This window comes from Scylla paramamosain, chromosome 29, assembly GCF_035594125.1.
Source record: "Scylla paramamosain isolate STU-SP2022 chromosome 29, ASM3559412v1, whole genome shotgun sequence".
In the NCBI taxonomy this organism is placed as follows: domain Eukaryota; kingdom Metazoa; phylum Arthropoda; class Malacostraca; order Decapoda; family Portunidae; genus Scylla; species Scylla paramamosain.
In genome coordinates, this window is record NC_087179.1 from 16,999,380 (window position 1) to 17,014,379 (window position 15,000).

General features: G+C 40.3%; 2 protein-coding genes across 5 annotated transcripts in view; both read right to left on the reverse strand.

The window, feature by feature from the left end:
- The window catches only part of LOC135115442 (large subunit GTPase 1 homolog), an 8,793-nt gene extending 7,376 nt beyond the window's left edge, over positions 1 to 1,417 (reverse strand). For both annotated transcript variants that reach the window (XM_064032249.1, XM_064032243.1), the window contains exon 1: positions 1,211 to 1,417. The gene's annotated coding sequence lies outside the window, so the exon portion shown is untranslated. The remainder of the gene's footprint in view (positions 1 to 1,210) is intronic.
- A 1,595-nt stretch (positions 1,418 to 3,012) lies between these two features.
- On the reverse strand, positions 3,013 to 12,185 carry LOC135115450 (E3 ubiquitin-protein ligase RNF170-like). 3 transcript variants are annotated; one of them, XM_064032263.1, is made up of 6 exons: positions 11,891 to 12,184; positions 10,272 to 10,329; positions 9,385 to 9,528; positions 8,673 to 8,746; positions 8,231 to 8,362; positions 3,013 to 7,821 (listed from the first exon to the last, which is right to left on the reverse strand). In XM_064032263.1, exons 3-6 carry the CDS (start codon positions 9,482 to 9,484, stop codon positions 7,555 to 7,557), a joined length of 573 nt encoding a protein of 190 aa, XP_063888333.1. In that variant the 5' UTR covers positions 9,485 to 9,528; positions 10,272 to 10,329; positions 11,891 to 12,184; the 3' UTR covers positions 3,013 to 7,554. The 3 variants fall into 3 exon arrangements, with proteins under 3 accessions (XP_063888333.1, XP_063888335.1, XP_063888334.1); XM_064032265.1 differs by lacking the exon at positions 10,272 to 10,329 and having other exon boundaries at positions 11,891 to 12,185; XM_064032264.1 differs by lacking the exons at positions 10,272 to 10,329; positions 11,891 to 12,184 and having other exon boundaries at positions 9,385 to 9,550.
- Positions 12,186 to 15,000: the final 2,815 nt, after the last annotated feature.

The window sequence follows — 15,000 nt, forward strand, 5'->3', positions numbered from 1 at the left end:
AGACAACACACACACACACACACACACTGCATAAGCATCTGTACAACGAAAGACAAGGTAACACACACACACACACACACACACACACACACACACACACTGCATAAGCATATGCCCAACGAAAGACAAGGCAACACACACACACACACACACACACACACACACACACACACACACACGTCACGGCTTGGGGGGAGGGCTTGTGACGTCACGGCTGGGGGTTGATGACGTCACAGCGACTGTTATTTACGTACGTACGTATTTCATTTTGAAAATGACCTCTCTAAAAAACGCAGCTAGACAGGAATGCTTTATAAATTCAGACTTGCCACACATTTTAACTAAGGCCACAAATAACAACACATTTCAAAACGCAGTAGTATTAAAGATACTTAAAAAGAAGTATCTGGAAACTGTTGGAACCTTCACCCCATTCAAAATCGTTCAAATGTCCACCCATTCTGGCTTAAACATAACGGAAAACACTTTAAAAAATCTGAACTATTTTCTAAAACCATTTAAAGTGAGCTACAAGCACAAATAAAAAATCTACCGAAAAAAAATTCAATATTATTGGAAGTTGAACACGAATAAAAACAAGTGTACGGTGCACGCATTTCACTGAGCGGGACGGCAACACATTTAAAAAAACACTAACTATTTTTTAAAACCAATAAGAACCTAGTACAGGCTGAAATAAAAAATTAGTTTTGGGACCGTAAAAAAATACGCCGAAAACGGCCCTCTTATTTACACAAAAACAACGCCAAAATCACCACTTTTTACGCAACACACGCGCTCAAATAACTTAAAAAACAACGAAATATTTTTACAAACCATACAATCTTAGCTACAAGCCGAAATAAAATACTTAGGAAATAAATGAAAATAATATTGGAACCGGAGGGGGCTGGGGAGCCTTATCCAAGATGGCGGCGGAGGGGGCCAGTGGAGGGGACGATCAACCCTTCTCACTCATTTAAACCCTCGCTAAACTTAAACTAAGTAATGGCAGGTATATCTAACGAGTGGATATTAAAACTTGGTCATGTGGCTCCGCTTTGCGACAGTATTGGTTTAAAACACTCACATATAAGATAGATAATGGCTGATAAATAGAGATGACCCAGATTGTGTACATTTTCATTAAGTTAAATTTTACGGTTTTTAGCAACAAGATGAGGCTGACACAGGGATATATTGACCTTACCTTCACTGTGGTGGTGGATCTACCTTCCTGCCTCCTCGTTACTATGGGTGGCTGTCTAGCATCTTCTCACAGCCAAACTTTTCTTTATTTTGCTTGTTTTCATCCACTGCTGCCTTCGGGTGTCCACTGCTAGAGCCCACGCCTTCCTCATTACCAACTAAAGAAGGTTTAACTCATGGGTAAGCCTTGGCAGCCACTGTGTAGGCGTGGTTACACACACAAAAAAAAAAAAAAAAAAAAAAAAAAAAAAAAAATCTGTCAGGCCGGGAGTTGAGACAGACGCGTACTAACACCACCCGTAGACGCGACACACTGACTGGTAACTTCAGGCAGCACTCATACCGCATTATTATTTCGTTACCTAATAAAGAGGAACAGGTTTATAAATCGTTTGTATTATCAAAATATACTGTTAACAAATGTACCAAGGCTGAGATGTGGAATAAGAGAGTGGACACAGATAGATATATAGGTAGACAGACAAATAGATAAATAGATAGATAGATAGATAGAGATATAGATAGGTTAACCGACAGATTGATAGTCTCAAAAATATACTGAGTGAAAAGTGAAACATAGTGAGGGAGTGAAGACAGACGTATAGACAAATAGATAATGACAGATAGACTGAAATGACTGATTGATTGACTAGACAGACAGACAGACTGACAAATATATATACTGTTCACAAACTTCCAAGTACCAGTTTATTATATATATATATATATATATATATATATATATATATATATATATATATATATATATATATATATATATATATATATATATATATATCATAGTGTTTGATTCTTTCACAGCCAGAAAATAAATAAATAAATAAATAAAAATATTACTCTTCAATGCCTATAGCTTTTTGGACATTATATATTTGTGGTAAACTCGTCAATATGCAGTGTAAAAAACAAAACTAACATTCTATTTTCTCTCTTTTCTCTGCTGTCTCCACACAAACATATTTCAGTGCTAGGAAGGTTCACAATTCATGACTTGAGCAGTGAAAGCAGTGGTAAACTCCTATCAGTATATCTACTGTGTGAAAAATAAAACTATCCTTCTATTTCATCTCTTTTCTCTCTTGTGCCTCCTTGCAAGCAATTCTCACAGTGCCAGGAGACTTAACAAGGTGTGACTTAAGCAGTGGAAGGGTTTAGGGCAATATGAAGTGAACCAGAGTACTCATAGCTCACTGAAACAGGATCTGCAATGCTGTACAAATGGATAAGTAAATGTTCTGTCATCAAACGTGTCAGGTTAGCTTCTGTCAAGTTGTGGTTTCCTTGGGGACACCATAAGACAACATTGTGCTCCATTAGAATGATAATAATGAAAACTGAATCAGTCAGAGGAGAAATGGTAAGTTAGAAGAAATATTATCGATTATTCAGAGGAGAAAAGGGAAATTAGAATGAATATTACAGATAAGTCAGAGGAGAAGTGGGAAATTAGAGCATATAACACAAATTATTCAGAGGAGAAAAAGGAAAGTAGAACAAATATTATAGATTGGTCACAGGAGAAATGGTAAGTTAAAACAATTATTAAAAATTAGAACAGATATGGATAGCCTGAAGAGAAGCAGGAAATTAGAACAAACATAGACTGGTCAAAGGAGCAATGGAAAATTACAACAAATATTATGCATTATTTTGAGGATAAACTGGAAATTACAAATATTATGGATTATTCAGAAGGAAATTATGGTGAGTGAGTTTGTCAGAGAATATATCGTCATCTGACCACCTCAACCTTTAAACTCCATGATGAACAATGACAGACACTTACAAAAGGATGCTTTATTCATCACTATCCTTGACAAAATTGAGGGGGCCGAGGAGCAGCAGTAGCATTGCTGGTGGCGGCTGAGAGGAGGCTAACACTCAGCACTCAGCCCCACCTTCGGGTAACAAGTGGGGGGACTGACTGACTGACTGACTGGCTGCAGCCCTCAACATAAAGGCACAATATGACACACTGATTATCTCCAATACAATAATACATGATGCTCTGCGGCCGAGGGTTTTAGAGGATGGCTCGTCATTACTGATTCCTGTTGGGGAAATGCTAACCTGGTATAAGAAATGCACGGAAAAAGGAACGGAAAATTGATGCACTATTTTGTCACCATAGAAAAGTTTTAATCTTCAGGTAAAAAAATAAATAAATAAAAAATAAAATAAATAAATAAAAAATAAAAAAAAAACTGACACACACACACACACAATTTTACATTTTCGTCACTCAAGCTTATACCAAGTTAAGAGTTTTGCCAGCAGTACACACCTTGACGGCCGCTGTGTCTTATTCAAACAGTTAGCTTTAATCTCATCTTCCACAGTATAACTGGACCAAAATACTTCATAAATTTGTGCATCTGGTCTAGTTTCCTGCAGTCTATTTGTATATCTATGCTTAAGTCTCAGTATGGCTTAGTATTGCCTTATAAAACAGGTTACAAAATAGTCAATAGGTTAACAACAGTATTAAATAAACACATTGTAATTAAAAGGTCATGAGGAAGTACTAAACATCATTAAGTAACTCACAACTTTACAGCAAATTAAAGCAGGTTATTCACAGATGAAGTCAATGTGCACTTCACTCATGGCAGTACAAAAGCCACAAGGATACAAACCAAACTCACTTGAAAGCCAAAACACAAAGCTAAAAATACATTAAAATCCCAAGTCAAGCTAAACAACAGTAAATGAGTGGCTTTAATGGGAAGAACACACACACACTGGCAGGACCGATAGAGACAGAGACCTGTATTCAGAAACACTCATCTCTCTCTCACCACAAATATTTTCATAGGCCACAGAGATGATAAGCCAGGTTCTCAAGAGTGTTTCTACTGTTAATAATGTAGAAATCTTGTTAATCTGTCACTAGAACCACAAAAACGCTCTTAAAAACCTGCAAAGCATCAACTAGAACCTTTTGAAAGTAGTGGAGGTGTGGAGTGTGTCAGAATATGGTTCAGAATGTCCTTGGTCACTCCTCGCCAAGACAACAACAACTAGAGGCACTGAGGGAGGTAGGGGCGGGAAGGTACAGGCAGGAAAGGAAGGGTCTCATCAGGTGTGGCTCTGTTTGTGTCCCCTGTGAACCTAACGGCCTAAGGAAAGCTCCCACATTCTGACTAGTGTGCTTGTTTCATTATTTTGTGCAGTCTCACCTATCTCTCTTTTTCTCTCTGATCTCTCTCTCTCTCTTTCACACATGCACACACATACACCTCTCAGTCTACCGGTGGTTCTCCACAGACTGACATCATCAAGAAGGCACAGCAAAAATTACACAAGAAAAGTCTTTCGAAAGTAAGACTATTAATTCATACAGACAGGGCAACATTGTGTTAAACAGTGGAATATTAAAAGTCGTATGTGACAAAATTGTTCAGCTTCAGAGAAAATATGATGTGTGTTAACAGCTGGAAGAGAATGAAGAATTGACTCAGTTTTGTTTGAATGCATTAAGAACAGTCAGGTGAGGACATGTGGCCCCTCCCTCCAGGCCAACTACTGCACCACACCACACCACACCACAACACACACAAAGGTAAACATTCAGTCAAAACACCATTATCTTATCATACCAAAACTTGAGTCACATTTCCTGACATTTTGAGATAAGTGTAACATTAAAATCAGATACAAATTGTCACACCAACAGACACCACAGCTCCTGCATGTGGGCTGCTGTGGTGATGACAATGAACACACATGAAGCATTCACTCCAGCAGTTCAACATGAGACAGGACAGTCCCTCTGTACAGCACCCTACTTTGTAATTCATATACACAAGACCCTACATCAACAGTTTCCTTTTGAGAATCTATTTCAGCCGTGCCACTGACTCGTCACCTTCCTGCTGGACGTCTCTCTGGACACCTTCACCTCCAGCACAGCGAGGCACTCCATCTCTTGAGCCTCGGTCGCAATCTTGTGCTCGGCAGTTTGTTGAGTGTAAAAATAATGTGTGAATATTACTAGTGAAAAAAGTATCGTATTTTCTAAAAGTCTGCTACGCATGTACCAGCACATATGAGTCTACTGAATCAAATGTACAAGAGCAGAATATAAGCCATGATGATACTCTAAAAATATATCTCTGATGGATATGACTCTTCTGCTAAAAAGTATGATATCTTTGAAACACCTGCTAAAAGCTAAAAACACATGCACACACAGACACAGTGCCTCTTCAGTTCTGAGCCCTGGATTATCAAGTAGAAAACATGTTACATACAAAATTTATACAGAGTGTACCCTTCACCCTCTTCTCCTCAGGGCAACACTCACACCAGCAAGGCATCACAGCGGCAGTGCGGCCAAAGGCGAGGCACTGCAAGGCTGAGATGAAGAGGTTTTGAAATGTTACGGCTCTAAACGTTTTGTTTGTTACCTAAAGAAACTAAAATTTCATTAATGTGAAAGGCATGAGACTATGTCAGTGCTGCAGCATTTAATTTAAAATAAAAAGGAAGTGGTGATGTGGACAAGGCAAGGTGTTGCCTTGCCATGCCTGTGCCTGCCACTCTGGAGGCACTGGAGGAAATTCACTGGGTGCTCAATTCTGCAGATGTTTTTCCTTGGCTTGTCAGGACACACTAGACATGCAGGACAGCTGTGCCAAGACTGATCACTGGCTGTGGCCACTCGTGTCATATTCATGTCTGGGGTGCCATGCGTGGCCACCATTCAAGAGAGATTCTCTCTACCCACATACAAAATTCACTGTGCTCCAATACAGGCTTAGTCATATTCAGATCAGCTGCAGGCTCAAGCTGCTGAATCTTTTTTGCTTCTTCTGTAGCCTGAACTGCAGCACATACTCCCACACTGTACAATACTAGTACTGTATATGACTATGTACACAATATATTTTTGTTTTGCTTTGGATTTTTCTTCCTTTTCCATAGGAAATTGAATAAAACATTAAAATTATAACTATGTACAGTACAAATTTCACCAAACTGAATTATTAATGATGGCTTTTCTCATAAAATAAATGTTTACATGATTGCCATTATCATCCTTTGGTTTCAGAACCAAAAAGGAGCTCCAAATTAACTTAAATCTTCACAAATATATATCATGAGTGATTTGGAAAACTTTCTGAGTTGTATACTGTAGTGCTTCATTCCTAGGTACACACACTTACATCTACACCACACACCAATACTTCTAGAAGGTATCCCAACAGATTACAGTAATATCAATGAAATCACTGCACAAAATACTAATCCTCCCAGACTCACTTCTCACGGTGAAGCACTGGCCACTCGGCACAGCAAGCCTTCACCTGCTGCTGTCTTCTACTGCACTACTGAGTTCATGCCGATCACACAACGCTCACCAACACTCATGTACAGCAAGCCTCACATCACGCTGTCAGGAACATTTTTACCACACATAAAAAAAGAAAAAAAAATGTTATGAATGTTCTTCCCTTCAGTTTTCCACTCCCTACATAACTGCCAAAGCCAATAATGTGAATCATGTCAGATCTAATTCCTCTACAATCCCCCAAAGGGTTATGCAGACCAAAACAATAAGCTGAGCATGTACTGTACAGAGATTTCAAACTAATGAGGTCCTCTGCAACTACAAGATATAAAAAAATAAAATAAACAACAATAATAATAATAATAATAACAATAATAATAATAATAATAACAATAAGTAATGACATAGATTGCAGGTCCTGAGCATCATCTTTAACAAACTGAAGAAGAAAGAACACCCATATATTTTAAACTTCCTTATATTTTAGTGATTACTGAAAATCTGAAGAGAGTATTTTGAGTGTTGTGTTCCTTATAGAAGGGAATTTCAAATGTCAACTAATCATTCTACTTGACTGTTCCCTTGCTTCCAATTTTTGAGGATTAAAGGAGAATACTGGAAGATACAGATATACTTCTTTCCTGTTGCCTCTAGTCCTCACAGGGCCACAGGCATTGTGTTAAGGTGAGCATGGCACTGTCTACTCTCTCCCTATACTCTGGGCCTATGAATGTTAATAGAAAGCAAACCAGTGTGATCTAAAACACTTCCATTGTAAAGCAATCCTCGCTGACAGCCACACACGAGAGGCAGATGCTGAGAAGAGTGAGGCTTTTGCTTCTTGCCATCATCTCCACTACATTATTTCCTCTATCTAGATAATGGGAAGAAAGGAGAAAAGCATATTTTCACTACCTTCCTTACTCTGCACACACACACACACACACACACACACACACACACACACACACACACACACTCACACACACAGAGGAAGGAGAACACAGCCCACTACCACCACCACATCCTCGCTACCAGTCCCTGTTGGCCACCACCGTGCGGTAGACAATGCTGACTTGAATGAGGATGATGATGATGACCACCACATCGTCGGCCAGACCCAGCAGCCCCAGGAAGGCCTCAGGAATGATGTCGATGGGGCTCACCACATACAGGACAGCCATCACCACTGACAGGATCACCCGCAGCTTGAACGCCATCAGTATCCCACGCCAGGTGAAGAGCTCGGCCCAAATGTGGCGGAGGATGGTGGGCAGGTCCTGCAGCTGGCCGTACCACTGGGGGCACAGACAGACAGTTCTATATGTTAGGACAGTTACTTGCATTTATTGTTTTTTTGTTTTTCATACAAGAGAGGCACTGGCCAAAAGCAACAAAAAGTGGGGGGAAAAAAATTTCCAGCCTATCTCTATATTTCCTCCTTCTTATGACTTGAACTCTTTCAGAAGGGAGGCTCCAAGACAATTATCCTGCAATTTTCGATGACCTTTTCACCTTTCTTTTGGGACTGGCACATCAATGGACCTTTTCCACTTGTGTTGCCCTTGACCAGTGCCCCCTTTACACAAAAAACAATGGCTAAACACATCCACCCAATCTTAATGACACTGCTGACCAGTGACCTCAATACTTGCAGGTAGATTGCTCCACTGATGAATCCTCTTCACACAAGACAAACTCACTCACCGATCTGGGATGCTGCGAGTACATCCTGTTATATTCCTGCACCTGGGCCACCACCCTCTCCCGCTCCATCACTGTGGGCACATCAGCTGCCATCACCTCCCCCTCGGAGAAGCACGGCAGCAGCAGGATGATCTGAGGGAGGGCGGCAGCTGTAGTAGTGAGGTTGGTTAGGTTATGTGTGTTATTGTTACTGGTGTTTATGTTGGTGGTATAAGTGTGTGTATGTGTGTGTGTTTTGTGGGATGGAAGTTGGTTGAGAATATACTACTACTACTACTACTACTACTCATTTCAGTCTTCATTTCCCCTTAAGATAGGTAAACAAATAGAATAAACTGAGCATTACACACCAAATGAATAAAGTCAGTCACTCAATTCAGTCTTCACCTCTCTGTCAGATAAGCCTAAGGGACAACTATAGCCACAGCACTGCACACGTTACCTCCTGGCGGCAGTAGGGACACAGCATGGGGGTTGTGGTGAAGTTGGTCTGCCAGTTTTGAATGATACATCTCGCTGGAAGTGTGGGAATACAGGTAGAAGCATTACACTTGATAATTCTCAGAGGTAAGAAAAATATTAAGATAAAATAAATAAATAGTTTAGGAAGTACTATAACTGAGCCCTGATTATGTTGATGTTCTGTCTCTCTAAAACTTCAGATCTGGGAAAAGAAACTAGGAAACCAACTCATCTGGATCTACCAAAATTCTACCAATCACAATTCTTTTTTCTATCACCCATTATCTTTTACTAGTCTTCCCATAAGTGAGCCCTGTTTCTGGTGATGTTCTGTCTGTTATTCCGAACTTCAGATCTGGGAAAGGAAGCTAGGAAACCAACCCACCTGTACCCACCCATATTCTACCAATGACTTTTCTTCATTCTACCGTCCATCATCTTTCACTATTCATCTAAACACAGCAACATTCAAAACAATTACCCATGCCTTCTATAAAATTTGCCTTGCTCTACACACAAATGCAAAATATAGATGTCTTTTTCCCTCCTGTCCTCTTTTGACCATTCACTAAAAACTTCACCAGTCTTTCCCTCTCCCCCACTTCTAGTTATACCAGCCGCTCTTCCTTCTCTTCAGTTCTGTCTCACAACCACTGATGCCTCACCCTAGCATGCCCTCAAGCCATACTCACCACAGTAGACATGGCCACAGTTGGTCTCCAAGGCAAACCTGGCCGGGTCCATACAAATAGGGCACTCATTTTCCGAGGCCGACCTCCTCACACGCACCATCTCTGTGTTTGGGTTGCGCAGCGTGAGGTGGCGGCGTGGCTTCCCTGTCAATGATTACCGACTGACTGTTTTAATTGAGGCAAGGCAAAGTTTTCTGGATGTTGTATAAAGCAAAGAGCCTGTCTGCTGCCTACACTGAAGAAAAGCAGAAAGAAAAAGGTCACAAATTATCACATGGTATATTATGAAGAGTTTAAAGTAGAAATAAAAATGAGTAAATAATAAATACTAAAAAGAGTATAGTGCTAGATGGATAGTAAGTGTTATTACCTTTTATCACCTCATATTAGTTTCTTTAACACCTTTAAATCCCCATGATAAGGAGGCAAGCTAGTTCAGAGCATTATGTTCTTAAGGTTAATCTACAAGAGTGTTAGCATCAATGAATAGTCAACATTTTTATCACTGTGTCCTAAGTTTAAAGTCCCAGGCAATGTGCTCAGCTTTACAGTACCTGGGTGTTTGCATTCCTTTATACTGTGTAGGTAATTAAAACTTTATTTCCCTGTTGTAGATGCTTTCAGATGACTGGATGTGGTGACAATATGCAGAGTGACCTGGTGGAACAAGTCTGAACACATGTAGGTGATTGAGTTTTAGAGACACACAAGAAGGGGACCTGAGTGATAGAGGCTTGTGTGAGGAGCTGCTGGAGACTAGATTGGCTGCACTAGGTTAAACTGTCCATGCATGCAAGTACGAGTATGAGTGGAGGTATTTAAAGTGGTGATAATGATGAGGGTGTTGTGTGTCTGGCTTAATGTAGCTCCTGACCACCTTTTCTCACCCGTGACAGGGAGGTGATCCAGGGTGGGTGTTGCCAGCACTGGTGTCCACCGGTGCACCTGTGGGGAGGCAGCTGTTATGTCACTACTCTCACATAAATCTCAAGAAATTGTTTTATTCTTAACTTGTCCACAGACTCAACAGATTAGCAAATGCACTCCCTGTCAGAGGTTCGTATTCAGAAACACTTTGCTCTCTCACCATGACTGTTCTCAAAGCCCACAGAGATGATTAGCTGGGTTTTCAAGTGTTTCTTCTGTTAATCATGTAAAAATCTTGTTAATCTGTCACTAGAACCATAAAAACATCTTAAAACCCGTGTAACTTCAAGTAGAGCCTCATCCCTTACTGGCCTAACAAGGCAAAGTTAGGTAAAGATAGAAAGTTCCCTAGTTTTTCAAAATATGGCATCTCATCCTTAAACTTTTCCGTGAGTGTCATAATTCTACTTTCCCCACTTTCCTGCTTTCCCATCAGGTCCCCAAGGTTGTTGAGGATAAAAAAGGAGAAAAAGAAGATAGTATGTATTGTGTTAAACTGTAATTTTACTGGTTAGGACAGTGTAGCAAGTCCCCAATCAAAAGGTTAGTGACTGCAAAAGAGGATAGCATGGCAGGTTGTGTGGGGAGGGGCTGGATATTTCCTATTTGTTGACTACTTTTGGTAATTGTCTAGAGTCCTTACCGGGCCTTATTACTGGTCTATTCACTTCAATTCTTTTACACATACCTTCACATGCACCTAAAACATCATTTTAAAGTGGGGGACAAATGCCCCCTTCCCTCTAGTCCAGCAAAATTGGGGACATGTGGGAAGGCGGGGTTTTTGGGTGGGGGAGACATAAATCAGCGAGCGATTTTCGGCCAGGTTAGGTTAGGTTAGGTTAGGTTAGGTTAACCTAACCTAACCTAACCTAACCTAACCTAACCTGGCCGAAAATCGCTCGCTGATTTATGTCTCCCCCACCCAAAAACCCCGCCTTCCCACATGTCCCCAATTTTGCTGGACTAGAGGGAAGGGGGCATTTGTCCCCCACTTTAAAATGATGTTTTAGGTGCATGTGAAGGTATGTGTAAAAGAATTGAAGTGAATAGACCAGTAATAAGGCCCGGTAAGGACTCTAGACAATTACCCTACTTTTTTGAGATATTTCCCCAAAAGCGATATTTTCTCCTTAGTCTTTTGATGTTTCCTAATTTGGCTTATTTTGGACTCCCCCCCTCCTAAAACCCCGCTTTCCCACCAGTCCCCAAACTTGTCCTGGAGAGGGGCGGCAATAAACTACATTAGGAGCAGGAGGAAAGAGAAACACCAACAGCTTTTCCTGTATTATTTTTCCCAAATGCCGCGTGCTGTAGCGTTCAAGAAGCTTTACCAGTTGTTGTGTCTGGAGCTTCGTTAGTCAAGAAAAAAATTGCATCATGCTTAAGGAAACGAAAACCGCAAATGCCGCGTACTGTAGCGTCCAGGAAGCTTCACCAGTTGTTTTGTCTGGAGCTTCGTTAGTCAAGAGAAAAATTGCATCATGCTTAAGGAAAGGAAAACCGTAAATCCCTAGACACCAGTAGCCATGCCTCTATTATTTTCCCCCTGTTTTGAGTTCTGATGAGTGTGACATACCTGATTGGTGGAGGTGGTGAGGTGCGAGTGACGAGCCACGGGTCAGCTGGGCCTTGCCTGGGCCTTGCCTGGGCCCGTCAGCTGATCCGACGTAAACAAACACGACTCACCCAGGAGGCCGCTCATTGGCTCAACCCCGCACTGACTTCCCTGTTCCTGATTGGCTGCTGGTCTGGCGCATGCTGTGAATGGAAGGTAGGTGGGGAAAAAAAGTAGATAAATAGATAAATAAAAGGTAGGGATGCATGAAAGTACAGGCTAGCACATAATATCTCCGACCGGAAATGTGGAGATAGTCAGTATGATAACAATACGTATTATGAGCTACATAGGAAGGGAGATATGGTTGTGGATCGGAGAGAAGAGGAAAAGCCAGGAATGCGTAGAAGAATAGGTTAGCACAATTCCTGACCAGTCTGTATGAAAGTAATACGTATTACGAACTACACAGGAAGGTAGTGTGGCGCATGGTGTGAATAGAAGATAAGAGGGAAGAGAGGCACGAATGCTTGAAGTAATAGGTTAGCATATTGTATGTTATCCCTGACTAGAAGCAGAGTTACCAAATTGGTCTTTTAAGGGCAAAAACCTCAATTTTGGCTTTTTCAAGCATTTAGTTTGACTTGAATGATCAAATCTGGCTTTATTTGTATTTTCTTGAATATGTGATTTAAATATATTCCATTTGGCCACAGTATGTTCATTCGCCGCCTCCAAAGATTAAAAAAAAAAAAAAAAGAGTTAAGTCGAGTGCGCGTTTTCCTTTATTTTTCTTTTCTTACCATAGTTAGCCAAATTTTTTTTTTCATTTTCTCTTATTGCTATTGAATACCAATAAGAGAAAATGGGGCAAATCAACTGAGTGATGATGGAGAGCGAAGTCCACGGCTGAATTTTGGCGTGAGTTTTTATTTATTTATTTATTTTTTTGATGTGTCTGATGTAATTTTAGGCTTCCTGTTAACAGCAACTTATGTTCTTGAATAATCTAGGAGTACGTTGGTAGGCTACTGACTAAAGAGATACCGTATGTTGTGTTGTGGTGAGTCAAACTGGTAAAATCGTTTTCTATCATCCGAATGCGATCGTTCTGGTTGTTTATATTTATGTAGAGTGGACAAAAACAACAACAACAAAAAAACATGGTCTAGAGCAGTGACCCAAAGCCCGTGAAGACTCATTGATTAATTGTATATGAAAAAAAAAAAAAAATCAAATTATATTCATCCATGGTCAAGAGTATGGAATGATAACGATAAGCTTGTTATGACACTGCCTCTAGAATAACACCATGTCAGCTGAGCCAAAGTCTATAAGTTATAAAATACGGACACAGGTATTTGGTGCACGTCATGAACACAACCACTTCTTTACATCAGGAACATTTCTATACAGCCATGTTAGCATTCTGCATGCACTCCTCAACCCACCAATCCCAGTTAGTCTGTGTACATTGGATAAAGGTCAGATTTCAGATGAGACGTCGGGAGCTGAATGGCCTTTTAGTCCTAGTTGTCTATCATGTACTCTACCGATACAAGGGACTTTCCACTGTGGGGTATTCTCACAGTGGAATCGAGTTGGCGAATTCTGTTTCCGTTTTCTTTTGGGCCCAGGCGGAGTGACGAAGCACGTGACACTTGTATGCGCAGCTCGCCACGCCAGTAGTCCATTGTAGCTCAGTTTTCAGTGCTTATCGTATATTTCGTAAATTTGAAAGTAGAATAATGAAAAATTTGCCTTTTTTTTATAATGTGTTTGGCTTTTTTTGGTTTATTTTTTATTGCCTTAAGTTTTTTTCTGCTTCAGTGATCTGGCAACACTGACTACCTATGGAAATATGTAAAGCGCTTAGCATGACAGCGATGCGCACCGTAAACTAAACACTGCTGCTTGGTTTCTCAAGGGTGTTTCTCCTGTTAGTAATGGAGAAATCTTGTTAATCTGCCACTAGAACCATAAAAATTCCCTTAAAAACAATATTACTTCACTACCGACTAACTTTAGAGCCTACAAAGATGACCAACCAAGTTCTCAAGGGTGTTTCTCCTGTTAATAATGCAGAAATCTTGTTAATATGCCACTAGAACCATAAAAATTCCCTTAAAACAATATTACTTCACTACCGACTAATTTTAGAGTCTACAAAGATGACCAACCAGGTTCTCAAGAGTGTTTCTCCTGTTAATAATGCAGAAATCTTGTTAATCTGCCACTAGAACCATAAAAATTCCCTTAAAACAATGATACTTCACTACCGACTAATTTTAGAGCCTACAAAGATGACCAACCAAGTTCTCAAGAGTGTTTCTCCTGTTAATAATGCAGAAATCTTGTTAATCTGCCACTAGAACCATAAAAATTCCCTTAAAAATAATATTACTTCACTACCGACTAATTTTAGAGCCTACAAAGATGACCAACCAAGTTCTCAAGGGTGTTTCTCCTGTTAATAATGCAGAAATCTTGTTAATCTGCCACTAGAACCATAAAACTTCCCTTAAAAACAATATTACTTCACTACCGACTAACTTTAGAGCCCACAAAGATGACCAACCAAGTTCTCAAGGGTGTTTCTCCTGTTAATAATGCAGAAATCTTGTTGATATGCCACTAGAACCATAAAAATTCCCTTAAAAACAATATTACTTCACTACCGACTAACTTTAGAGCCCACAAAGATGATCAACCAGGTTCTCAAAGCTGTCTGTAATATCATTTATTATTTATTGTTAATCCGTCACAAGAACCGAAAGAAGACGCCCTTGCAAATCAGTTTTATTCCACCCCGACTATTTTCAAAGACCATAAAGAGATTAGGTGGGTTCTCAAGAGTATTTTACCTGTTAATCACGTAGAAATCTTCTTAATATGTCACTGCAACGGTAAAAAAAAAAAAGTCCATGAAAACCTGTGTCACTTTAATTAGAGAAAGTAATATTGGTGGTAATGGAGGAGGAGGAGGAGGAAGAGGAGGAAGAGGAGGTAGAGGAGGTAGAGGTAGTGGTGGTGGTGGTGAAAAAGGAGTACCAGGAAGGGGAAGTGAGAGGTGAAGACGAGAAGGAAGGGGGGGTAAAGAAATGGGGAGGAAGAGAAAGAGGAGGATAGAT